The sequence below is a fragment of the Stenella coeruleoalba genome, assembly GCF_951394435.1.
Source record: "Stenella coeruleoalba genome assembly, chromosome: 11".
Taxonomy (NCBI): domain Eukaryota; kingdom Metazoa; phylum Chordata; class Mammalia; order Artiodactyla; family Delphinidae; genus Stenella; species Stenella coeruleoalba.
In genome coordinates, this window is record NC_137157.1 from 27583054 (window position 1) to 27608862 (window position 25809).

The window sequence follows — 25809 nt, forward strand, 5'->3', positions numbered from 1 at the left end:
CTTTGTGTCTTTTTGTATAGAGCAGATAGCATGAGTCATGTATATATACCTTGTCCTTAACTCCTCTCACTACTTTACCAAGTTCAAACTTTGTTTTCAGGTGATTTTAACTTACTAGTTAGCCCCACCTGACTTTGCTCTTTTCATTTAAAAAAAAATTGTGCACTTGAGAAATTTAACACAGCTTTTGTATTAATCTGTGTTTGTGCATTATGTTTTAACTTAGAAAAAATTTTTAAATGTGTTTCATTTAGATTATAGTCTGTTTAAAGGCCAGAAGTTTTGCTTCCTCTCCACTATTTCTGTATTATCCCCTTCTAGCACACTGTATATAAAAATGAGTATAGTAAATGTCCATGATTGACTCATCAGGTGCTTATAGTGGCTTCTTTTCCTGGCTATCTTTCTTACAGAGTTGAGTCAAAATTCTGATCCATATCTTGTGTGTAAATATCTTGACTAAAAATGTTCAATATTAGTAGTAAAAACTCCACTGAGCCCAGACTTTAACATTTGATTAGGCTGGTTGATCCAGATCTTTGATTGGAGGTGTCATTTTTATATTTTGTACCTGATAGTGTTGAGTAAAATAACAAATATAAGGCAGGTAAGTGATATTTTTAAAAAAGATCACTGTTTTACACACCTAGAAAGAAATTTGAGTAAGTCTTAAACTTGTGACTCTTAAAAATGATGTTTGTCAAGAAGAGCAAAAATGAGGAATCAGTAGAATCAGGCATACTAGAGCAGTAAATGGTATTGTTATTGCTAAAGCTCTTACCAATTATGAAATTGCAAAGCCAAAAATCAGAATTGCCATATTGTTACTTAAAGTAATTTTTGATAATAGAGGGGTAGTTTCAATTTTTAACTCAAATGGGAGATTATAAATATGTTGCATAGCCTAAAGAATCTAGTTAGTAGATTTTAATGTTTTCATTTTATGTCAAAATTTTGTTGGTAATTCTTAAATTATATTAATAGAGCTTAGTCAAGTAGACCAATAATAAAACCATAAGTTAGTATATAACAATTTAATTCTTCTTGATTAAAATATTTTCACTGTGTTTATATTATTTACTAAAACATTTAGTAGGAAATGATATTGCTCTAAAGATTATTTGAATAACTAGAATAATTAAAAATATTAGGAAAAGAAAAAAATTGTTATTTCAGAACTTGACTGAAAAGTTGCAGAAGAAAGAACTGGACTACACTCAGTTAGAGGAGAAACATAATGAAGAATGTATGAGTAGAAAGAATATACAAGCAAGCCTTCATCAAAAAGACCTAGATTGTCAACAGCTTCAGTCAAGGTTATCTGCATCTGAAACCTCACTGCAGAGAATACAGGCAGAGCTAGGTGAAAAGGGAGAGGCTACTCAAAAGCTCAAAGAAGAATTATCAGAAGTGGAGACCAAGTACCAGCACCTTAAGGCAGAGTTTAAACAGCTACAACAACAGAGAGAAGAAAAGGAACAGCATGGATTACAACTCCAAAGTGAAATTAATCAAGTAAGAGCTGTTAACTTTTATTTATTGTAATTCCCCCTATGGTTTCTTCTTAGTGTGTTTGATGGTTGTTTGATCATAATATAGTTCATAAAAAAGTTGTCATTTAAAAAAAAAACTCTTAATTTTCACAACCTATAGTATTGCGTCAGATCTCATTTCTGTTAATTTCAATTTCCCTTAAAATGATAGTATCTATCATATAGTATTATTGTGAAGTGTTTATGAATTAATACATATAAATTGCTTAGAATGGTACCTGGTACATGGTAGGTACTCAGCAGGTATTAGCTATTATAATAATTCAAATTGTTGATCATTCTTTTATTTAAAAATTCTTATCTTTTTTCTTTTCTTGTTACTAAATTTTAAAAATATAATTACTGTTAAACCAATAGTATAAAAATTAAATATTTTAAAAGAAGAAAACAAATTAGTCCTAACAACTATTTTTTATAGGTAAATAATATCTCTCAGAAGTTTCATGGAAGTTTTGACTTTGCCATTAACTTAAATTTTGAATTCTCTATTCTAATTATTTCTTATAGGTAACATTAAAGTTGGTAGAAAAATGGAAATTTGGGGGAGATTAAAGTCCTCAGCCACTCTTTTTTTTTGATAATTTTTGACTATTTTCATTTATAGGGCAGTGATACTTGGCTTTGTGGCATCAGTCCTCTGTCTTCTTAGCCTGAGATACTCTTCCTATTTCTCTTCTCCCTGATAAATACAATTTACCCCACTTGTCCCGTTACCAGAAATCTTTTTCTGCATATTGCCACTTCTCACCACCACTCCCTCCAGAGATGGCTTAAGCATTTACATATCTTTTTTTTTTTTTTTTTGCGGTACACGGGCCTCTCACTGTTGTGGCCTCTCCCGTTGTGGAGCGCAGGCTCAGCGGCCATGGCTCACGGGCCCAGCCACTCCGTGGCACGTGGGATCTTCCCGGACCGGGGCACGAACCCGTGTCCCCTGCAGCGGCAGGTGGACTCTCAACCACTGTGCCACCAGGGAAGCCCAAGCATTTACATATCTTGATTGTTTTACTTATCACAGTATAGTATATTATCATAACTTATGTATCTTCACTAGACTCTGAACTCTTCAGGTGCAGAGACCATGTCTTATTCATTTTTTTCCCCAACTACCTGGCATTTTGCTTATTAATCAGCAGATGTTTTAGTAAGTAAGTGAATGAACAAATGCAGGCATTCATAATCGAAGGAAACAGAGGCTTGGGGATATCAATGAATAACTTAAATATAACTTAGATATTTGCCTTTCAGTTCAAATGAACAAATGGGGCATTTATGGTTTCTAAAAGACACTATGCCTTGTTTATTAGGAGATACAGAAATGAAAAAGGAAACAGTACCTACCTTAAATGATTATGTAAATCTCATTGAGGATGAGGCAAGTACTATCCTATACCAATGAATGTGAGAATTAAAATAAAATGATCTCATATACCATGGGAATTTGGAAGAGTTCCTCTCCTGTTTTCTCCCCCTCGCCCCATAGTACTTCATATTGTATAATTATTTTGTCCTGTTAATGTGATCAAAAAAAGCTTTGTGTGAGAGAGAGAGAGATGGTGCTTGAAATTGTGAATATTGGATGGGTTTTGACAAGTTGCAGTTTGAAGGCAGGAGGGTCTTCCAGGCAGAAAAGTAAACTAGAGGCAGGGAAGTATCACAAGAACCAGGGAGGGACACGCATTTGCTCTGAGGATAGGGTATGTGTAATAGTAGTGGACTATTTTGAATCCAAAGAGCATTTGGAAGTTTATTATGCAGGCTTTTGAATAGCAGGCTGAGGAATTTGGGTTTCATTTGGTTGTCAGTGGGTGGAGGGGCATCAGGAATTTTTGAGAACCTACTCAATATTTTTTTTTTTTTTTTTTTTTTTTTTTTGCGGTACGCGGGCCTCTCACTGCTATGGCCTCTCCCATTGCGGAGCACAGGCTCCGAACGCGCAGGCTCAGCAGCCATGGCTCGCGGGCCCAGCCGCTCCGCAGCATGTGGGATCTTCCCGGACCGGGGCACGAACCCGTGTCCCCTGCATCGGCAGGCGGACTCTCAACCACTGCGCCACCAGGGAAGCCCCTACTCAATATTTTTATTCAAAGACTTGAATGTACCTAATTTTTTGGTTTAGTCACAATTCTGTACAAAATAAAGAAGTTGTACTGAAGACCTTGAAGTGATACCATTTATCTTCTTCTCTTCAGCATGCTGTCTGGATTCTACCTTCAAAGCATGACTCAAATCTGTCCACCTCTCTTCATCTATACTGCTACCACCCTTAATCTCAGCTGCTGCCATTGCTCACCTGGGCTACTGTTAGCCTTTTTACAGGTTTCCTTTTTCTAGAGACCTCCTTAGTCTATTCTCTGTATGGAAGCCAGAGGCCTTGTTTTAAAATGTGAAGGATATCACTTTATTCCTCTGCTTAACAACCTCAGTGGCTTTGCTTACACTTTGAATTGAATCCAAATATCTTACTTGGTCATGTAAGCACTTGTGTGTAGTATGGTCCACACTATGTCTGTTTTCAAGCTTGTCTCCAACATGTGAAGCAGCCATACTGATCTCCTTTCAGTTCCTCAAACACTCCCAACACTTCAAAGCACTTTCCTGCCTTAGGTCCTTTGCCCATGTTTTTTTCTTAGAGTGTTCTTGATTTCAGTTCTTCATAAGGCTTGCTCAGGTATTGTTTCCTCAATAAAGCTTTTCTGGACCATTCTATTTCAATAGCTTATTTTCCATTTATTCTGGACCCTACTTTATTCCAGCAAGCTGCTTCTTTATAATACTTTATATTGTATAGTTAGTTTACTTGTATATTATCTACCATTCCCTTTGGATGGTGAGCTACTTAATTTGAGGAATCTGTTTTATTCTGTACTCTATCAGCCTCTATACTTAGAGCTTTCAGTAAGTATTTATTGGAAGAATGGAAGTGAACCTCACCTTAAACCTTCTTTCAGCGTCCTTAAAGAGTGTAAGGATGAACTGGGTTTGTTTTGCTCTCCACTGTATCCTCAGCTCCCATATCAGTGCTGACAAAAATAGATAGCTGTCAATTGTCAACAAAGGACTTGAAAACAAAGTACCCCATATTCTTCATATTTGTGTTCGTGAGCACTTTCAAAATAGCCACAGATGTGCAGATAATGATGTTATGTAATTAAACAATTAGTCATCAATTTACTTTTTTAATTTTTAAAAAATTTTATACAATATTTAAAGGTTTCTTTTTCTTTACAGTTATTATGAAATATTGGCTGTATTCCCCATGTTGTACAGTATGTCCTTGAGCCTGTCTAACCCAGTAGTTTGTATCCCCCACTCCCCAACCCATATGTCCAACTTCATTTAAAAAAATTATCTAACATGCCATCTCAAATAGCATAGTGGTTTATGAGTGTGGATTTAAGAACCAGCTTTCTGAGTTCCAGTTCTGTGGCCTACAAGCTGTGTGAGCTTGGACAAGTTATTTAATTTGTACCTCAGTTTGCTCATCTATCAAAAAGAGGATAAGAATGGAACTGTCTTCATAGGGTTATTATAAGGATTAAATTAGTTAATATTTGTGAAGCATTTGGAATAGGGCCTGGCACTTAGCAAACATTAATTGGAACTTAATGAATAAAGAATTATGTATATAAGTTTACAAAACTAAATTTCTCAGAGAACATATACATGTATGTATATCTCAAAATGTAACTTTAGGATAGACCATTCTATTAATAATTCCAGGATGTACTATTTTTGCTCTTAGTTTATCCTTTTTTTTCCTTAACATATTTACTCTAAAATGATATAGGCATTACGGCTTAAGGGATTTTGGCCTGCTTACACCCTTGGGCAGCTTTGATTTGAGATTCATCTCTTTATTAAAGATCAGGGATTTATCAGGATTGTACAGTAAAGAATGACAGTTATTTATAATATATAATGACAGTTATTTATAATATATAATATCTCTTTTTTCACCCCTTTAGTAAATCTTCGCTTCAGAGCAACAGTTATCTTTATTTATTTAATAAAAAATTTTTACTGGAGTATAGCTGACCCACGATACCATGTCAGTACCAGGTGCACAGAAAAGTGAATCAGCCACACGCATCCACACATCCACTCTTTTCTAGACTCTTTTCCCATATAGGCCACCAGAGGAATATTGAGTAGAGCTCCCCGTGCTACACAGTAGCTCCTCACTAGCCATCCATTCCATATATAGCAGTATGTACATGTCAATCCCAATCTCCCAATTTATTCCACCCCCCCGCCTCACCTGCTGGGAACCATAAGTTTGTTTTCTACATCCAGAGCAACACTTATCTTTAATTTGGTGGTTCTTCACTCTGTCTGCACACCAGAATCACCTGGGGAAATTTAAGAAATTATCAATATCAAGGCCTCACCCTCCACTCAGTTATGCCATAATCTCTGGCATAGGCCTGGGCATTGGTGTATTTAAATGTTTCCCCTGTGATTGTACTGTGTAGTTGAGATTGAAAACTGCTGCTTTTTAAAGTGTTGCTTTTTGGCAAATGATTCCTGAAACTAAATATCATCTGATTCTTGTTATGAAAACATGGATTTCTGGGCTTCAGCTCAAATGTACTAAATCTAAACTTCTAGGGGAGAAGTCTGATGATCTTTGTGTTAATAATGATATTGGGTGATTCTTATCCAACAAGTTCAGGAACTAGATGTAGGGGATGCCTGTCTGTAAGAGATCAAGCACTTAGATGCTTGAAATATGAATTTACTTTGAAGGCCTCCTTTGCTTTCACATACCAGGATTGGATCTACTTCTTGTAGTGAGAAGGAGAGGGTTTGGGTAGTTACTACAGGCTAATTCACTGCATTTTAAGAAGAAGAAGAAGAAAACGGAGAGATGTCAGGGTGCTGGCTTAGGACAAGAATAAAATAAATGTCTTTTCTTTAACTGTTACTGATTCCTGTTTTAGTTAGATTGAAGCATGCTTTACTTTAGAAATCCACTTTGGTTTTCTTTATTGAGGATAGGATATATTTTGACAGCTGCAGCTTGTTTCATAGCATAAGAAAATAGTGGGTGTCCACTCTTCCGATAGAACTTTATTTTTTTCCTTGCCAACTGTGAATTTTTATGGAGAAATATGCAAGTGTAGAGCATATAAGTGTATATATGACACAAAGGCTATAGACTCTTAATATTTTCAGATTTAATATGAATGGGTTTGATTGAAAGCAATTGTATAGTATGCTTGTTATTAATTTCCAGTTTTGCTGAGGCACATGCTGAGATTTGATTTAATGTGTTATGAGGCTGGGGTGTAGAAATACTCTTAGTGTGTAAACTTTGCCGAATGTCTTGCATCTTTATCTCCACGCCACTCTTTTTTTGTTCTGTACTCCCAGCACTTGTGCAGTAATTCTTCTAAAATTAGTACAAACTTTTTTTTTTTTAATAGACCCACCCCCAGCCAGTCCCACAAGAGAAACCAGCTGTTATTTCTGGTAGTATTAGTGAAAATAAGGAATTTGAGAAAGTGATAGTTCTAGCTCCAAGAAAAATTTCTCCTTTAGTTTTAGCTAGGTGGCAATTTTAAAGCTAATGAATGAGAATCACCTAATATTTTAAGAAACTATTCTTTCCTCTATTTTATTTAGAAATTGTGTGCCAGTTTGAGGACTTGAGAATACTTTGTGCTCTATTCAGTACCCAAATGTAAGAAGTCAGTTGTGGTGGTTCATAATTATGGGAAAACTACAAGAATCACTTTGGGATTCTAAAAACTACAGTGGAATAGGTCTGAATGTGCCTTAAGTGTCTTAATTTTTAAGTTTTGTTTTATTTAATTTCCTCAAGTGATTACAACACTTATATCTAAACAAGAGCTTCAGGTTTGCTGGTTTTTGTTTTTTTTTTAAAGAGTGCAAAAACCCTGAAATCTGTGATGTTTGGTTACAGTTTTATGAGTCATAATTTATGTGATTAAAATTCAGTTGTTTCTTAGGTTCCTCTAAAGTATCAGGAAAATTAATATATTATTTTTATATTGGTGAAAAATAAAACATTGTTTGGAAAGTAGGTGGTAGTAGTAATGGTGGTGATCGTAGGTGTGTTTATACATATGTACTTACTTTTTTTTCCTTTTCTGAAGTTACATAGCAAACTTCTGGAGACAGAGCGCCAACTAGGGGAAGCTCATGGTAGGCTGAAGGAACAGAGACAGCTTTCAAGTGAAAAGCTGATGGATAAAGAACAACAAGTGGCTGATCTACAGCTCAAACTTTCTCGTTTAGAAGAAGAGGTAAGCTCGCATTTCAAATGAGTTTACATTAGTACATTTATTGATAGATTTGAGGCATCTTAAGTATTGTTTTTAATCTTTTTATGGTCAAGAGCTTTAATTGGATTTTTTTAACTTTAAGTTGGGACTTTTATTTCTCCCCAGTTAAAATGTCCTATTTATTAACTGCATTAAGTCATTTTGTTGTGATTGTATTCCCTAAAGTTCTCAACAAAAATGTGCAAAGAAGGCTGCTCTTCAGCTTTAGGCAGGATAAATTCTCGGGGTGAACCTGTCAGGCTGCTCAAGAAGAGTCTTCCTATCCAGGAAGGACCAATTCCTAATGACTCTGGAAAATGAACAGTTGATGAGGGCATTAATGACATGTAGTTGGTGCATATAAACTTTGAGTTTGCATTTAAGGATTTTCTCTTTTAAAAATTAAACATAAGATTGTATGCTATCCTAATTTAAGCTGTAGTTGGCAAAAATGGTAACTGATATTTGATTAAAGTAAAAGTTATCATTAAAGTACTTCTTTTATTAGAATTGAACAAACCCTGAGAGTTAAAATCTGTAGCTTCAGCAAAAGATTTTCTTCTAGACCCAAAATCTTAGTGTGGTAGATCATGCTGTTGTTTCCCAGTAAGTGATAATTATGATTGTTGTGAGAAAAGTAAAACAAATATGGATACTGTTACAAAAATAATTATATAATTAATTTAAAATTAATTAAAATAAATATATAATTAATTATATATAATTAATTCCTTGATCATATTAGTATATAAAAACAATAATAAACTAAATACCAACCTGGAGAAAGAATTTTATACTTTTCAGGATGAGAATGAATTCTTAAGGAATAATTTCTTAATCATGAGATTACGATTCTATAAGTAATGAGATATTGCTTTTAAAGTTGATTTTTATCTGTTGTTTGAATTGAATTTTCTCTTCAGACTTGAGAATTGTGAGATCTGAAGTACTACCAGATATTTATATGCTAGCATTATGCCTTTAAGTTGTCAACTGACAGTCTTCATTTTTTTTTTTTTAAGTTGAAGGAAAAAGTAACAAATTCCACAGAATTGCAGCATCAGTTAGATAAAACAAAGCAACAGCATCAAGAACAACAAGCTCTTCAGCAAAGCACTACAGCAAAACTTCGTGAAGCTCAGGTAAACAGTATTTGAATTTTTAGCCTTTTAAACAAAAATTAACCAAATCATTATCCTTTTGTTGTGGTGAAACTAGATAATGCAAAGTACTTGATTATGAAGAGTTTTGATAATTTTCAGTATCTGGATAATCAGAAAATCTTTTTCTTTTGATTGCTCTGTTGAAAAATTTTTCTAAAATATTAAAAAATATTTATTATAAATAATTTGTTACTTATAAATTTATATAAAAATTTTAAATTTATTAAATTTCTGTTAAAGAAATTTATTAAATTTATTTAAATAGAATATATTATTTAAATTGTTATTTATACATAATAAATTATTTATTATTGTTTATTAAAAATACCTTATTTTAGAAATTAAAAATGCAAATAAAATTTCTCACTTTAGTTTACCTCAGTAAAAAATAACATTTTGTATTTCCTACAGTAGAACTTACTGTTTATTGGTCATGTCTTTCCCTGTTTCAGAGCTATCATATGAACATTGGAATTGTAGGTATAGAAAATGTGACTGAGTTAAATTTGTACAGATTCTATAGTATAGCTCAGAAGATTGAAATAAGTTAAATTTTTTTTTTGTTATGGTGAGCAGAAGACGGTACCCATATGTTTGAAATGAATTTGAATTTGACATTCATTTATTTCTTTGGTCTTTCACTAATTCATTGAATATTATTGAGCACTGTGTGTCAGGCCCAGTGGTAAGCACTGAAATTAGAGAGCTGAGTAAGACACAGTGCCTGCCTTCTAGGAAATGGCAATCTAATGATATACACACAGAAGCAATGTTGGAATTGAAAGGAGGCAGTAAGTAATATATGCCTTTCTTTCCCTTCTGAGTTTGGATAGTGGCATGGGAGTCAGGTGGTTAGAGATCCAAATATTGTATTCATTTATTTGTTCTTTCATTCAGTCAGTCAACAAATATATATTAATGTCTACTCTTAGCCAAGGAAGTGATTTTGTGGATATGGCAGCAAAGAAAATAGACAAAGATGTCTGCTCTCATGGAGCTTAGTGAGGAAGACAAATACTAGCCAAGGTAAATAGGCAAAATATATAGTGTGTTAGATGGTGGAAGTGCTATGGAGATGAAAAAAGGGACGGGGAGTAGGAAGTATCTGGGGATCTGGAGGTGGGACTGCAATGTTAGATATGGTTGCCAGGGAAGGCATCTTTGAGAAGATCTAAAGGAAGGGAAGGTGTACAAGAACATCAGGAAGCCAGTGAGTGGAGTGGTGTGAGTGATAAGAGAGTTAAAAGCCATAGGGATCACAGCCATAGAGATCACAGAGGATCAGAACATGTCGAGCTTCATAAGTAATTTTAAGGATTTTACTGTGAGATGAGAAATCATTGGAGGTTTCTGAGCAATGGAGTAGTATGATCGGACTTATAATTTCATAGGATTACTCTGGCTACTGTATTGAGAGTAGGCCGTAGGGGCACATAAGTAGAAACAAATTCACTAAGAGACTACTATAATAATTGACACAAGAAATGATATGGCTTGGATCAGAGTGGAAACAGTGCAGGTAGTGAAAAATGGTCAGATTCTAGATATACTTTCAAAGCTGACAGATTTACTGATAGATTGATATGGGGCATTGGCAGAGAAGTCAAGGATGATTACAAGGATTTTGGCTTGGGTAGTTGGAAGGATGGAGGTCAAACAAGATGAAAACTGGGAATCCTACTGGATTTGGCAACATGAAGTCACTGATGACATTGGTAAGAGCAATTTGTAAAGAGAAGGAGGGGCAAAAGCCTGATGGAGAGGGTCCAAAAGAAAATGGGAAGAGAGAAGTTTGATGCAATGGATATAGATAACTCTAGGAGTTTTATTATAAAGAGTAGCAAAAAAATAGAGTAGTAAAGATGAGGTAGAGAATTTGGTATAGATTGCGGGCAAGAGGACTTTCTTATAATGTACCGCAGAATTAAATTTATTCATCCAATCACAGACAAAGCTGGAAATGACAGCCTTTTACCTTCTTATAGGCAGGTTGTCTCTTAGACTGAGGGGAGAGCAAGGGGCTGAGTTAAACATTCTTGATTCCTTATTCCAAGCTTTCCAGTTAGTTAAATTCTCAATCTCTGGGGAGGAATAAGAAAAGGATGGCAAAGAGGCCAGGCAAAGTCTCTCATTATGAAAAGTCCTAAAAACTAATTAAAGAGATGTGATGAGTATAGTTCTAGGTGTATATATGTGTATAAAATTATTATGATAGCATAGAGAAGACAGTTATGTAACTCTGATAAAATTTGGAAAAGAGCAGTTACAGAAAATTTCCTTAGAAGGGGCAGTCTGTTGCAAAGTTTGTGTAGGTGTTTCTGGGTTGCAAAGATGGTGATAGTGAGTAGTATACTCCAAGTAGAAGTTACAAGGAAAAGAATAGTGAAGCTGGTATGAACGAAACTGTTAGGTTTTGCTGGAGCTTAAAGTGTAACTTAGAGATGAGTTGGAGAAGAGCCCAGAGCATTAGACATGGGTAAGTTTATGGAAGGCCTTTCTATCTATGCTTGAAGATAGAAAGGTATTGAAGGTCTTTAGAAGTGCCATAGCCAGATTTGATTTTTAAATAGATTATTCTCATGGTTTTGTAAAACATGAATTTTGGAGAGAATATTCTGAAACAGGAGATCAGTTAAAAGACTAATATATGCAGTAGTTTAGGTGAAAAATAATGATGGTCCTTTTTTTATCAATTTATTTTTATTTATTATTTTGGGCTGTGTTGGGTCTTCGTTGCTGCACGCGGGCTTCCTCCAGTTGTGGCGAGTGGGGGCTACTCTTCTTTGTGGTGCACGGTCTTCTCATTGCGGTGGCTTCTCTTGTTGCGGAGCACAGGCTCTAGAGTGCCCCGGCTTCAGTAGATGCGGTACGTGGGCTCAGGAATTGTGGCTTGCAGGCTCTAGAGCGCAGCCTCAGTAGTTGTGGTGGGCAGGCTTAGTTGCTCCGCGGTGTGTGGGATCTTCCCAGACCAGGGCTCGAACCCGTGTCCCCTGCATTGGCAGGCGGATTATTAACCACTGCGCCACCAGGGAAGCCTAATAATGATGGTCTTAGTTTAAGCAATTGCTAAAAAATATCATAGGGACAAATATGAATGCTACTTTGGAGGTAGAGTAAATACTACTTTGGAGGTAAAATACTACTTAAGACAAATATGAATACTACTTTGGAGGTAAATTAATAGTTGTAGGGAATGACAGAGATAGGGAATGGCTTGCAGACTGGTAACATTGGGTACATGGTAAATGGAGGTATCATCAGCTGTGTTAATGAACTTGAGAAAGATGGCCAGTGCAGTGAGTTCAGTTTTGGACAAGTCTTGAGGCACCTATGGGATGTAGTAATTTAAAAAGCCTGAAGGAGAGGACCATGCTATATATTAGCTGTGAGAGACAGTATTTATGGGGTAAATGGAATTATTACAATAAATGTGATCAACCAGGGAGAGAGTGTAATGAGAAAAACAGACAACTGGTGACACAAGACTTCTGGGAAACACTAACATTTAAGGGATGGATGAGTAGAGGAAGAACAGCTCAAAGAAAGAATGATCAGAGCAATTAAGGAGACCTTGCAGAGTGAAAGCCAAAGGACTAGGGAGAGTCAAAAGTTGGGAGTAAGCAGCAACTTCAAATGTGGGTGTGTGGAGAGGACGCCCAGTATGATAAATGAAAAATATTCATTAGGTTAAGTAGTTAAGAATTAGTGACCTTGTGAAGCATGATTTCAATAAAGTGATAGACATGAATGTCTGATTTTTGATTGATGAGTAAATGAGAGATGAGGGAATGGGGAAAGTAAATATGCATTACTTTTGAAGTTAAAATGTGAATTGCATAAAGACTGGGCAGAAGCTGGAGTGGGACTTGGTCTAGGAAGTGTTTTTGAGAACCAGAGATACCTGAATGTGTTTATAATGTAGGACAAAGGGACTAGTAGAGGGGGAATAATTGAGGATATTGGAGAAGGGGAGGTGACTGAAGGAATAAGGTATTTATAAGCTGTGATGTCACTGATACAATGGGTGGTGGTAAATTCAAACTTATCCTGTGAAGGATATCCTTTGAAGAAAGGAGGGTGTGTGTGTGTGTGTGTGTGTGTGTGTGTGTGTGTGTGTGTGTGTGTGTGTGTGTGTGTGTGTGTGTGTGTGTGTGTGTGTATTTAAATATATTTTACTTCATTATTTATTTTTATTGTATAGTTGATTTACAATATTGTGTTAGTTTCAGGTGTACAGCAAAGTGATTTAGTTATACATAAATACATACATATGCATGTGTGTGTGTGTATATATATATATATACATATATTATTTTTCAGATTCTTTCCCTTTACAGTTATTACAAAACATTGAGTATAGTTCCCTGTGCTGTATAGTAGGTCCTTGTTGGTTATCTATTTTACATATAGTAGTGTGTAAATATTTTTGAATTATATATGTCTATGTATAATTTTGTAGGTAAGAAGAAGAAAAGTCATGGTAGGTCATTCCTGAAGATAATATAGCACCGCCCACCCCCCAGGTTAGGTTTGAATAGTAATAGCTGAATGTCTGGTGGACAGAGATTAAGAATTTGGAGATTAAGATTAAGCTTTTAAATGGTTATTTAGGGGAATATTTGAGGATGAGAACCCCACTCAAGTGACAGGAGTGAAAAGATGATTCTGAGTATATAATAGAGGTTGGAGTCTAGAAATTTGTGGTGGCACCAATCTATGGAGGTTTGTGATTTTGCTCTAATAGTGCTTGGAAATGTAGGTGTGGAGAAAGCAGATTGCACCATTGATCTAGGATTGGGTTTTTGTTTGGAGTGGCTGTATTGGAAACTTGGGAGGTAAAAGGAAATGGAGAATTAGATGAAAGAATAGTTAAGGTTAGTTCATATCCATATATGAGGCTCAGGAAGAAAAGCTAGGTGTATGCTAAATATGCTAGAATAAAATTGAGGTTAATGTCTCTTTGACATTGAAGAGCAGAAATGAGGTCATGAAACTGGAAGACAGTCAGGAAGTTGTGGTCACAGAGTAGGATAATTGACATTTTTTTTATCTAGAACAATTTCAGGTGATTACAAGATCCTGCATGTGAGTGATTGAATAGAATGAATAAAGGTCCAGGAATTAAGATGATATGAATGTTGAGGCTGTCCTCTTAATTCTCTATGTATTTTGTATTTCCCAGGAAATTGGCAGAAATTGGGATTGAGAGAAAGACTAAATCAGGTCTCAAGTCTTCAGTGAATGAGGTAGGGATTTATAGATGATAGCAACACAGCATAGAGGGTAGAATAAATGAATACATAATTCCCAAAGCAGCATAAACCTTTTACTTGAGGGAGAGAGTAATGGCAGTGAAGAAATCTAGAAAAAGTCAACCTCTCCTGCTTGCCCAACAGAACAGTCCTTACATATCAGAGAGGGCTGATGGGGAATCAGCATCTGTACAGGGAGCACCAAACTTCAGTTAGACTTGGAAATAGAGTGATAGTTCTAGAAAAAGCTTAGCCCTGGAACTGTGTTTCCAGAAGATGGGTAGAATGTACAGAGAGGGTTCTTAGTGGCAGGAACAGAGGATGAGAGCAGAGAGATTATGTTGCTTTTCATCGTTTCGTGACTGAAACTTAAAGGGATGAGAAACATGTTTGAAAGTGACTGATCTTACAGTTTTTTTTTTTTTTTGCGGTATGCGGGCCTCTCACTGTTGTGGCCTCTCCCGTTGCGGAGCACAGGCTCCGGACGCGCAGGCTCAGCAGCCATGGCTCACGGGCCTAGCCGCTCCGCGGCATGTGGGATCTTCCTGGACCGGGGCACGAACTTGTGTCCCCTGCATCGGCAGGCGGACTCTCAACCACTGCGCCACCAGGGAAGCCCCAATCTCACATATTCTAATATTGGCACACTTCGTTGAGGGTACCAGGGGGTTGCTGGCTCTGTCTCAGGAAGGTGGTGTGGGCTGCTATAAAGTTTGCATAAGGGCTTGGTAGGGCCTTGTTCTGGGTGGAGGCTCTCTGGCTCTCTTAGAATGATTGAGGCAGAGGCAAAGGCTGTGGGTCAGATAGCTCTCAACATTAATGAGTGTTGCTCTGGTTGTGGCCTCTTGCATGTGCTCTGTGTAACATGACGGTCCTTGGTGAAGTAAAGAAGAGGGATCCCTTTATGTAGTGACAGAAGAGTCCTATTGGGGTATTGAAATGATCTTTCATGAGTGTATGTGCGTTAGAGTACAGTCACTTACTTTTCTGTTCATTCAGTAAATATCTTAGAACATACAGGTCTTGGATACCTTGATGAATAAAACAGATAAAAATCTTCACCTTCTTGGAGCCTACATTCTTGTGAGGGGGCAGAGGGAGGCACATAAACATGAAAAATAAGTAAATTATTTAGTGTTAGAAGATAAGTGCTATGGAAAGAAAAAATATTCAGGAGAAGGGAGTATTTGGAAAGGCTGCAATTTTAAATGTAATGATCAGGGTAGGTATGATTGAGAAGGTGGCATTTGAGCAAACATTGGAAGGAGAGGGAATGAGCCATGTGACTTTGTGAGGAAGTGTGCCAGGCAGAAGAGACAATTGGTGCGAAGGCTCTGAGGTGGGCATGTGCCTGGTGTGATTAGGAATAATGAGGAGTCCCACATGTCTGAAATGGAGTAAACAAGAGTCGTCGTAGGTGGTGAGGTCAGAGTGTTAGAGTAAGAATGTGGTTAATTGAAGGGGTATTTTGGTTAAATTCTAGTTTATTATCAATAATATAGGTTTATATTGTTAAGTATATAGTTCTAATTATTTAATTAAATTTGCCATGTTAAAATGTAATGATTAGTAAAAAATATGTAAGACTAAGAGTTTGAGTCTTAAAATTTATTTATTATCATTTTGTTTGAGGAATAACTTTTTAAGTTCTCTATCATTAAGGTAGTAGTTTTCAATTCTTTACAGAATGATTTAGAACAAGTACTACGTCAAATTGGTGATAAGGACCAAAAGATCCAGAACCTTGAAGCCTTATTACAGAAGAGTAAAGAAAATATTTCTTTACTAGAAAAGGAAAGAGAAGACCTTTATGCAAAAATTCAGGCTGGTGAGGGAGAGACTGCTGTTCTTAACCAGTTACAAGAAAAAAACCATACATTACAAGAACAAGTAAGCTTGTCAAGTGTATTCTATTTCTAAAATTTACTTTTCAAATGTATTCTATTTCTAAAATTTACTTTTATCTCTCTAAATCTTACTAAGTGCTTTATCTAAATGATTCTTCTGTTATTTTTAGTACTTTAAAAATTATTATGTATTTCTGACAAATACTATCTTATTTACCTTAGAGGTGGGTTGCTATTGTAGTGAAAATAAGCTAACATGATATGATGAAGGAACTCTCAGTTCATGTCCCAGGATGTAATTTATTACCTGTGATGACCATGAGCAAATCATTTCCCCTTGTTAGCTCATTTGAAAAGTATAGTTAGCTCATATTGAAAAGTTATTAATAATATATACTTGCCTCATGGCATTTTGTGATGTTTTGAAAAAAGTAAATAGCAAAATATATTTATAAACTAAAACCACTAATCAAGTGTTAGTTGTTATTATGTATTGGTTAATAACCAGGCTTAGTGGTTACCTATATTTTGATATTGTATATGTGTTTGGAATAGCTAATAATAATTTTGGTAAGTTGCCTTATCGTTCTAACATCTATGTGTTAGTTTAAGTGAAACTTATAAAAGTTAGCTTAATACATTTTCAAACTGTAAAGAATTTATAGTCACTTTTTGGAAGAATTGTCCAATAAGAGAATTCTAATTATCTAAATGAGAAAGTATTAAAGTATAAGTAGGTCATATCACTTTTCTAATTTGGGTATTAGAATATGACACAAATTTTTCCCCCAAATTTCAAAGTTAGCCTAGGTTACCAGTTTTGATGAAGAATTATTTAGACTAGCTTTTATAGTTGAAAGCTGCTCAGTGTTCAGAACTCAGTGTTCAGTATGAGTTTTGATACAGATAAGAAGGAACATGATACCTAAAAGAGACTCAAGTGATGGGGGTGTATTGATAAACATAAAGATTGCTTCCAGGATTATAGAGCTGATAATTTCCCTCATATCTTAAGCTTTTAAATTACCAGCTGCATTGATTTAGTACTCTAATTTTAATGTTGACATGAAACAAAGATGGCTTCTTTTTTTAGGCTTTTATCTTGAACACAGTGTCTGGATTTTAAAAAGGTATTGGTGGGCTTCCCTGGTGGCGCAGTGGTTAAGAACCCACCTGCCAATGCAGGGGACACGGGTTCGAGCCCTGGTCCGGGAAGATCCCACATGCCATGGAGCAGCTAAGCCTGTGCACCACAACTACTAAGCCTGTGCTCTAGAGTCTGTGAGCTACCACTACTGAGCCACGTGCCACAACTACTGAAGGCTGCACACCTAAAGCCCGTGCTCCACAACAAGAGAAGCCACCGCAATGAGAAGCCCATGCACCACAACAAAGACCCAGTGGAACCAAAAATAAATAATAAATAAATTAAAAAATATCATATTAAAAAGGTATTGGCATATCCCAACGATCTGTACTGTTCTAGGGTGTGATGGCTTAGGAGTGAATGTGATTTGAACCTAATAAATTTTTTTTTTTTTTGCGGTACGCGGGCCTCTCACTGTTGTGGCCTTTCCTGTTGCAGAGCACAGGCTCCAGATGCACAGGCTCAGCGGCCATGGCTCACGGGCTCAGCCGCTCCACGGCATGTGGGATCTTCCCGGACCGGGGCACGAACCCGTTTCCCCTGCATCGGCAGGCGAACTCTCAACCACTGCGCCACCAGGGAAGCCCTGAACCTAATACATTTTTAAAGGGTGTCAAATTCAAAACCAGGCAGATCCAACTCCTGACCCTAAACGTGGTCCTAAAGTAAATTGCTCGAGGAAATTGGATCCCAAAGATTACAGGATGGAAATTTTGAAGTGTGTTCGTATTCCATTGGAGATATAAGAAGCCCAACTAAAAGAATTGTGGGCTGACTCACATGACAACTTCTTTTTGAAAGGGCTATTTTATCTTGCAGATTTTGAGTTTGGAGGAACTAAGGTGATTGGCAGTGGAAAGAATCAGAACACTTGAAATTCCTTAAAAATTTATTGACTTAAATAATTTTGCCAGGACTTCACTGGTGGGGCAGTGGTTAAGAGTCCACTTGCCAATGCAGGGGACATGGGTTCAAGCCCCGGTCTGGGAAGATCCCACATGCCACAGAGCAACTAAGCCTGTGTGCCACACTACTGAGCCTGCACTCTAGAGCCCGTGAGCCACAACTGCTGAGCACTTGTGCCACAACTACTGAAGCCAGCACGCCTAGAGCCTGTGCTCCACAGCAAGAGAAGCCACCATAATCAGAGAAGCCTGCGCACTGCAACGAAGAGTAGCCGCCGCTCACCGCAACTTAGAGAAAGCCCGTGGGCAGCAACGAAGACCCAACGGAGCCAAAAATAAATAAATAAAATAATTTTGCCTATGTTACACATAACTTTAAAAAACCCTTTACACTTAAAAAAATAAAATGTGCTTATGGATATAAAGAAAAAACTATAATAATGGAAATAGAAACTAAAAATTAGAACTAGAGATTAAAAAAAAATCAGAAATGAAAATTTCACTCGATGAATGTAATAGATTAAGCAAATGGAAAACAGTATCAGTGACCATTAAGACAAGGTAATTGAAACTGTCCACAATGAAGCACAGAGAGAAAAAAGCTGGAAAAAAAATGAACAGTGCCTTAATGACCTGTGGGATAGTATCATGTAATCTGGCATACATATAATGAGTGTCAAAGAAGAGTGGGAAGGAGGAAAATATTTATAGAACTAGTGGCTGAAAAAATTGTAAATTTGATTAAAAATATGAAACCACAGATTCAAGAAACTCAATGCATTCTAACCAGAGTACCCCAAAGAAACATCAGATGAATTGGATTTCACCTAAATGAAAAATGAATGTTCTTCAAAAGACACCATTACAAAAATAAAAGCCAAGACAGACTGGGAGAAAATATGTGTAGTACATATATCTGACAATTCAGAAACATCCGGGATATATAAGGAACTCTTATTACTCAATCAGATCAGTGATTGTCTGGGGCCAGAGATGAGCGGAGGGTGGGTACTGAGTGCACAGGAGCATGAGGAAACTTTTGGGGTAATCGGAATGTTCTCTTGCTTGATTGTGGTGATGGTTAAATGAATGTATTTATCAGCTCTCCTCAAACTGTACAATTGAATTGGGTGAATTTTATTACATCTAAATTATAGTTCAGTAGAGTTGGTTTTAAAAATAATAGGAATCTCTGAATTTGATGTTATTCTTATGATTTTGAGAGATTATGTTTACTTATTTTTGGAAAGATGTGAATAATGTTTCTCGAAAAAAAGTTGAGATAATCTATCATAGAGCACTTTAACATTCTCATGGTCCTTAAATTTGGGTTTCTTAGTTCTTGTTACATCATTTGTGACCTTCGTAATTAGAGTCTTGCTTATATGGTAGGTAACTCAACTAACGGAGAAGCTGAAGAATCAGTCAGAAAGTCATAAACAAGCCCAGGAGAATTTGCATGACCAGGTGCAAGAGCAGAAGGCACATCTCAGAGCTGCACAAGACCGCGTCCTTTCCCTAGAATCCAGCATTAATGAATTAAGTAGTCAATTAAATGAAAGCAAGGAGAAGGTCTCCCAGCTTGATATACAGGTAATATCGAATTATGTAACTTAATATGAGTTTGCATGAATAAAACACCAATTTTAGGCCATCACATATTTTAAATCGTTTCTCTCTCCCTCCCCACCCCTGCCTTACTTATTAATGGAAAAAAAAATTAGGAATAGGAATTAAATAAAGTTTGTATTTAGACAGTTGTTGAGCCTTCCTGTTCGCCTTTCTCCCTTTCCCTCCGTCTCTTTCTCTCTCTCCCAACAAATTACTCTTCCTGAAACTACCAGATCTTTTCACTTTTTTTTTCATGAAGCCCTTATTATTGTTTCCTAAGTTCAAAGTTGTTTGATATTATTATACCATTAGATTTCTGTTACATATATTTGAATTATTTTGAATTTTATTTTTTAAAAGGTTTGGTTAAAAAAAAACTTTAGGGAATTCCCTGGTGGTCCAGTGGTCAGGACATGGCACTTTCACTGCTGAGGGCCCAGGTTCAACCCCTGGCTGGGGAACTAAGATCCCGCAAGCCTCGAGCACGGCCACAAAACAAAACAAAACAAAACACCCAACTTTGTATGGTACCATTATGTATTTTTTTTTTTTTTTTTTTTTTTTGCGGTACGCGGGCCTCTCACTGTTGTGGCCTCTCCCGTTGCGGAGCACAGGCTCCGGACGCGCGGGCTCAGCGTCCATGGCTCACGGGCCCAGCCTCTCTGCAGCATGTGGGATCTTCCCGGACTGGGGCACGAACCTGTGTCCCCTGTATTGGCAGGCAGACTCAACCACTGTGCCACCAGGGAAACGCCCATTATGTATTTTAATGTGTTTACTTTCAGAGGCCAGTATGGAAGCCTTGCTCAGTGAGTCAGTCATGGTGTGGAAATTAAGACATATTCCTTTCTTCATTCTCATCATTGGTTTTTTATTCTATACTATAGTAAAGAAAGTTATAGAAACATTTCTAAGCCTTAATTTTCTTTATTTGAGGAGAATAATTCCATTGAAAATCAGAAATGATATAATAAAATAACAAGTATACTATTAGAATTTGGAAAAAGAGGATACACATTTCTTTTAAAAATATATTTGTTAGATGAGTTAAAGATAATTCAATATGTGGATGTCCAATTTTAGAGAGGAGGAAGTGTTTTGCTGTTATATAGGGGCATCTTTTTATCATTTATTCAAGCATTATTAGGAGTATTCTCTCCTACTCATTCCTGTTTGGGGAATTATCACATACTTATTTTTTAATGTCTAAATCTTTATGTTTTCTGGCAAAAGATTTAATTTTTTAAAATTATTTAGTGACAAAAGTAATGTACAGTCAAGCAAGGGGAAATCAAGAAGTAAATAGAAATTAAATGACTTGTAAATTTTGTTACAGATTAAAGCCAAAACTGAATTATTGCTGTCAGCAGAAGCAGCAAAAACTGCTCAAAGAGCAGATCTTCAGAATCATTTGGACACAGCCCAAAACGCATTACAAGATAAACAGCAGGTAGGAGAACCTGATGCAATTTCTTACCATAACCTAATGTTTTGGTAGATAAATTAACTGGAAACATGTAAAAATGATACTCAGTTTTATATAATATTGTGATTGACCTGCTTATTCTCCTTAATTTCTCCCTGAGTTCAGAACCAGTTGAGTGGTAGATGCAAGAGTCAGACAGATGGAGATAAAAGTATCATCTTTGGGAATTCCCTGGCAGTCCAGTGGTTAGAACTTGGTACTTTTACCATGGTGGCCCGGGTTTAATCCCTGGTTGGGGAACTACGAATTCCACAAGACAAGAGGTGTGGCAAAAAAACAAAAACAAAAAACATCTTTTTTTTTTTGCAGTACGCGGCCTCTCACTCTTGTGGCCTCTCCCATTGCGGAGCACAGGCTCCAGACGCACAGGCTCAGCGGCCATGGCTCACGGGCCCAAGCCGCTCTGCGGCATGTGGGATCTTTCCTGACCTGGGCACGAACCCGCGTCCCCTGCATCGGCAGGCGGACTCTCAACCACTGCGCCACCAGGGAAGCCCCATCTTTGCTTTTGATAAAGCTCGACTTGTGCATCTATGGTTGAGCTTCTTAATATTGTATTTCTCCCATAATATAGACCTTGGTGTGGAGCTGAAATGTTTACTCCTAATTGTTGAATTGTTGCTTCATCCCATCAAGTGCCAATGACTGGGGAAGAGACAGATTTCCACACCTGTTTTAAGTAGGTAATCAGGCTGTGACCCAGGTATACTTCCTACTTGGAAGCAGGAAAAGAGCACCATGTATTCCATCTCAATAGTAAGAGTTACTCTCTTTTCTTGGGGGTAGGAGTAAGTAGGGCTGGAAAGCATACACAAGTTACTCTTCTCAACACTTCTGGTAGAATAAAAGCTTCCTCCTTTAGGGCCAAGCTCAAAATGCTGGTAGATTTTTCTTACCTTTGACCAGGTAGGAATTTTTAAAGTTTACTTTTTGCTTGAGAAGTAAATACTGGTTGTTGGTCCAAACAGTTTTTAAACAATATAGTAGTGTATGAAGTTAACAAAACAAAATGATTTTCTATATTAACCCTTAACCCCAATCCGTCTTTTCTCCTTATATGGAAATTTTGCTTTTAAATTTGGTATGTATCCTTCCAGACATATATAAACATTGAACAAAAATATATGTGTGTGTGTATATACACATACACAGATCTTTTTGTTTTATACATATACTATCATTATATATGTTGTTCTGCAGCTTGCTTTTTACTTTATATTGTTATTTACATTATTGCTAAACACATCTGGAAAGTATTTTCTAAGTATTAGGTCAGTGCCAGGAACTATAGTGGAAAAAGTATTTATAAGAATAACCACATAAAAGTTTAAAATTTACCTGCCAAAAATATTACAAAATTCTAAAGCAAGTAGCAAAAGAATAAAACATTTTCTGAAGTATGTCTGATGAAGGGCTAATATTTTTGATGTTTAAAACACTTTTACATAAGAAATAAGTGACTAAAAACAAAAGTAAATGATCAAAACTATATTAGCAAATCCTCAAGTTCATTAAGAACCAATTGCAAATTAAGACAATAATGGAATATGCCTTTATTAAGGTAAAATGTTTGTGTTTAACACTGGAAGGATTGGACATGGTGTAGAAGAACAAGCCACTTCCATACCTTGCTTGCGATAGTATACATTAGTTGAACCTTTTGATGGTGGTAGGGGAAGCTGGTTGGCAATATATTTATTTAAAGACCTTTAGGATTTTTCATATTCATTAGCTCACTTTTAGTCCTTTACCCTAAGGGAATAATCGTAGTTTTAAGCATGCTGTTAGCATATCTGCAGAAAGGTTTGTAGCAATCTAAGAATATAAAATAGGACATTTGGCAAAAAATGGTCTGTACTGATAAAATAGAAATTTACGCAGTCATGTATAATGATATTTTAGAAAATAATGTCACAGTTTCATGACGCATTGTTATGTAAAAACAAAGGAGGTTAGGGCTTCCCTGGTGGCGCAGTGGTTGAGAGTCTGCCTGCTGATGCAGGGGACATGGGTTTGTGCCCCGGTCCGGGAAGATCCCACATGCCGCAGAGCGGCTGGGCCCGTGAGCCATGGCCACTGAGCCTGCGCGTCCGGAGCCTATGCTCCGCAACAGGAGAGGCCACAGCAGTGAGAGGTCCACGTACCGCAAAAAAAACCACAAAACAACAACAAAAAAAACAAAGGAGGGTACAGTAAAACAGTATGTAAAGCGACCTCCTTTATTTTAAAAGTACAAATCAAAAAATAGAAACTAACATACAGAAAAGACTAGAAGGAAAGTTATGAAAAAATAGTAATTATCTGTGGGTAGTGGATTTACTAGTAATTTTTATTTTGTTTTTTTCTGTGCAACTAGATATTCCCAATGAATTGCTCAAGTTTTATAATGTAATCCCTGTAATTAAAAAACTATATTAAAAAATGGTGTTTTGAACATTGAAAACATTTAATTATAGTATAAAAGTGTTGTTTTATTATTAGCCTGTTTAATATTCTGTTGTATCTTTTGGCTCCTAAAATAACTCTTCCTAGAAAAAGTTATTGAGCTCTTATGTATGTAAACGTAGTATCTCAGACTATGTACAACTTCAGTTCAGGTCCTTTACATTGGTGGGTAAATATAACCTCTGATATATTATTAGACTTATCTATGGTCTTACTCACAATAGTTTCTTAAATAAAGTTAGAGTTTTCTGCTTTACTTTGAACAAACATTTGGGCATTACAGCAAAGTAAACCTTACCAAAGTTATCTTTAATTGTATTTTTTATAGGAGTTAAATAAGATCACTACTCAGTTGGATCAGGTCACTACAAAGTTGCAGGATAAGCAAGAACATTGCAGTCAGCTGGAAAGTCATCTTAAAGAATATAAAGAGAAACACCTCTCTTTAGAACAGAAAACTGAAGAACTGGAATGTCAAATTAAGGTTTGTATAAAGGAAACTGTGGCCATATTTTCTACTGCTGTAGCAATGGAAATTGATGACCTAGAAGGAATCAAAGATTTTAAATTTGCAAACAAGTGTGAAGTTGTGATATACCAGTTTAAAAAATTACTTGTAGTTTTTTCATGTCTTAATTTTGGATTCCACCTTTACTTTTAATTTCTTCACTAATGGATGGCTTTTACAAATAGCAGTTTACATATACACGGGTTGCATTGTAATGTGTAAGTGTTTTAAAGAGACAACCAACCAAGGATCTACTCTAATTACAAGGAACTTAGTTTTTTATTGTTGTGAAGTCTCTTCTGCCCTATCATTCCTGTCTCCTTCCCTCCTTATTCCAATGTAATATTCAGGTATGGTATATTTCTTCCTTTTTTTACATTTTACATTTATACCCTTTGGATTTTGTTTCTAATTTAATATTATTAAAACTATTATAATTTACATTATGGTAAATTGCTTCTTTCTTTAACACAACTTCAAGTGAAAGTATTGATTTATACTAAAGAGATTAAATGACTGACTACACATATTAGAGAAGGATTTGACCTGAGTCCTTTGTCCTTTAAATTAGAACTTCTGTAAGTTAAAGAAAAATTTCTCAAGTTACTATATATGTAACTTATACCTTCACAGTCAGATGAAGCACTTCTGTACAATTATAGAATCATGGGCTATGTATATTTCTATATGTGCATCTATAGCAATATAACATGGAAGAAGAAAATTACATTTACAATTCTATTTATGGGTTCCCTTTTCTTTATGGTCAGTGATAATGGTATGATCAATTACATGATGTAATGGTTGAAAAGAACAGAAAAACTTTATTTTGGTCTTTTTTTTAAGATGAAAGGCATCTAATGAGAATTCTATTTGAGTATCTTTTAAAAATAGTTATTTAGGGACTTCTCTGGTGGTACAGTGGTTAAGACTCCATGCTTCCACTGCAGGGCAGGTACGCGTTTGATCCCTGGTCAAGGAACTAAGATCCCGCATGCCTCGTGGCGTGCCCCCCCCCCAAAAAAAGATATTTAGAACCACTAGTGTCTATTGTGATCCATGACAATGTCGGATATTTAACATTTTGTAATTATTATTTTAGGAAGTATTCCACCTGTTTTATATATATATGTGTGTGTTTGTGTATATATGTAGTTAATAGAATTAACATAGTTACATTGAATATCCAGTGTAAGTGTTGAGTAAGAGCCACGGGTACCTAAATTGGCTTATAAAATAGTATGCAAAATTTTTACAACTATACAAGAAAAGCATTGCTTATAGATGTTTAAACTATATATTTAACAGTTTGATTTTGTAACTTTGTAAAAATACATACAGTTATATGTATATGTATGAAATAGAAGCCATAGTGTGAAGAATAATAATCTCTAGACCAAGAGATTAAAGAAGCAAAATCAGAAGTTTAATTGGCTTTATATTTAGGGTCAATAGGTGTTAATGAGAAGGATGACATGACAACTCCATTTTAGTTTTGAATATTTATAATTATATAACAGTGTTGTAAGCTGAATATAAAGGATTATATATTTTATTTATTTATTTTAAAATAAATTTACTTATTTTTGGCTGCATTGGGTC

The 25809-nt window shown here is 36.0% G+C and overlaps 1 protein-coding gene across 5 annotated transcripts in view; it reads left to right on the forward strand.

The window, feature by feature from the left end:
• The window catches only part of EEA1 (early endosome antigen 1), a 131944-nt gene that overhangs the window by 75665 nt on the left and 30470 nt on the right, over nt 1-25809 (forward strand). For 4 of the 5 annotated variants that reach the window (XM_079937592.1, XM_079937591.1, XM_079937593.1 and 1 more), the window contains 7 exons: nt 1177-1515; nt 7676-7825; nt 8866-8985; nt 15945-16148; nt 19550-19750; nt 21105-21218; nt 24028-24183. In XM_079937592.1, the coding sequence (XP_079793718.1) occupies nt 1177-1515; nt 7676-7825; nt 8866-8985; nt 15945-16148; nt 19550-19750; nt 21105-21218; nt 24028-24183 (1284 nt within the window). The remainder of the gene's footprint in view (nt 1-1176; nt 1516-7675; nt 7826-8865; nt 8986-15944; nt 16149-19549; nt 19751-21104; nt 21219-24027; nt 24184-25809) is intronic. The other variant, XM_079937595.1, reaches the window with a different exon arrangement.